Source organism: Engraulis encrasicolus, chromosome 8 (genome assembly GCF_034702125.1).
Source record: "Engraulis encrasicolus isolate BLACKSEA-1 chromosome 8, IST_EnEncr_1.0, whole genome shotgun sequence".
Taxonomy (NCBI): Eukaryota; Metazoa; Chordata; class Actinopteri; order Clupeiformes; family Engraulidae; genus Engraulis; species Engraulis encrasicolus.
Window position 1 is genome coordinate 9,696,975 of NC_085864.1, and position 2,044 is coordinate 9,699,018.

At 38.6% G+C, this 2,044-nt stretch overlaps 1 protein-coding gene across 1 annotated transcript; it reads right to left on the reverse strand.

Moving 5' to 3' along the window:
- Positions 1-648: 648 nt before the first annotated feature.
- LOC134454785 (olfactory receptor 52J3-like) lies at positions 649-1,563 on the reverse strand. Its single transcript, XM_063205944.1, has one exon. It carries the CDS (start codon positions 1,561-1,563, stop codon positions 649-651), a length of 915 nt encoding a protein of 304 aa, XP_063062014.1.
- Positions 1,564-2,044: the final 481 nt, after the last annotated feature.

Consider the following 2,044-nt stretch of genomic DNA (forward strand, 5'->3'; position numbering starts at 1 on the left):
CTTGAAAACCTCTGGAATGTGATCAATAGGAAGCTGGATGGTCACAAGCCATCAACCCAAGCTCAGAAACTTGAATTCTTCCACCAGGCCTGGAATATAGTCATCCAAGAACTATGTGAAGGAGTAATGGAACGCATACCAAAACGCATGAAAGCTGTGACTACAAATTGGGCTTGTTCCACCAAATATTGAATTCTGAACTCTCCCTAAGTTAATACATTACGATTTTGTTGCTTTAAACTTGATATCATCTTGTTTTCTTTGTCTTTTTTGAGATTTGTAAACATTGCATCTTATGCGTTATTTTGACCATTTTGAGATTTTCTGCAAATAGATGATCTAAATGACAATATGTTCTCTCAAAATTCGGAGGAAATGTTGCTAGTAGTTTATAGAATGAAATAACAATGTTTGCTATACTCAAACACATACCTATCCAAAGCAAAATCAGAAAAACTTAACATTTCGAAGTGGTCTCTCAATTTTTTCCGTGGCTGTATGTGCAATTGAAATGTCATAATTAAACAATGTATATAAATGTAAACAATAAAGCTACACTGAACTGCTAGATACATATCCACAGAAAGAGCAACACACAATAATATCATTTTCAATAGTATGTCTATTTCTTATAAACAAATAACACTTTTAAATGGGCGATATTTTCCTTTTCAGGAGCAACAATATGTGTTTTCTGATTTCCTTAGTATTAAAGCCATACACTAGTGGATTCATCAAAGGAGGGAATATCATCACAGAAACCCCCAATGCCCTACGTAGGAAGATGGAGGCATTTGCAACGCGATGTGCGATTAAAGCAATAAATGCATTCAATTCCAAGAATAAAAACACAAATAAATGAGCCCCGCATGTCTGAATTGCTTTGCTTCTGGCATCCGACTGTTTCTTGAAAACACAGGTCACCAGGATTTGTAAGTATGTGAAAACAACTACACTTAACGATACCCCCTGGAAAAAGGCAATAGTAAACAAACCATAGAAGTTATTGACATGAGTGGATTCACAGGCTAATTTTGTAAATGTGGGGTTGTTACAGTAAATGTCAGTGACACTGGTCCTGCAAATCCTTAAACGGAGAGCCAACACGATGAGGATGAAAATCAAGATGAAGCTTGTAAGCCAAACTGCACTTATGATCTTAACCAGGTTACTGTTGGTCATTATGTTGTTGTAAGACAGTGGGGCACAGATGGCAAGGTAGCGATCGACAGCCATGGTTGTCAGAACGGTTAATGAGCCAGCACCATATGTGTGCACAAGCAAAGCCTGTACCACACATGCCCAGTATGGGATGACTCTGGGATCATACAGCATAGTGGAAAGGAATTGAGGAAAGAAGGCAGTTGCTCCCAACATGTCAACCACATTTAAATTAACAAGTAGCAAATACATTGGCTTGTGGAGGTTATGGTTAACAGCAATAGTCACAAAAACCATCAGATTGCAAAAAAGGATGGCCAGATATGTAAGGGTTGAAAAAATAAGGGCTGGGAGTCTGGCTGAGGAGGGTAAGGAGAATGGAGGTAGAGTCAACAACGTCATGGCACCTGATGAATTGGTAGACATGGCTGTTAGATCCTTTAAATGGCCAACCTAAAACAAACCAACATATGAATACAAATATAAAACTCATATTGGTCCAGCCAACCTAAAAAAACAAATCCATATAAATACAACACTACAAACAAATACTAATTAACTGCTCGTATAAAATCATTACATGTTCAGATATTAATGACAAATAATCCTACAAGATACAATGAGCAGGGCTGTGTCTGAGCACAGGGGAACAACATCACTGCTAAACAGTACCTCAGCCCACAGCACATCCTCCCGTGACTATGCTCTGCAAGCCCCCGTGAGCCATTTATATACCTACAACCCGGTTAACCAGGTCTCAGGCAATTCACAGCGAGTCCTTTGTTGATTGGCATTACGTGACAGTACTACTACTATATGTGTCGCTGAGAAATGATAATAAACATCCCCCCGAAAGTACATTTTTCGACGAAAGGACTTCTGT

Coding starts and splice junctions, on each gene's coding strand:
- LOC134454785 (XM_063205944.1), bottom strand. CDS start 1,563: ATGACGTTGTTGACTCTACCTCCATTCTCCTTACCCTCCTCAGCCAGA.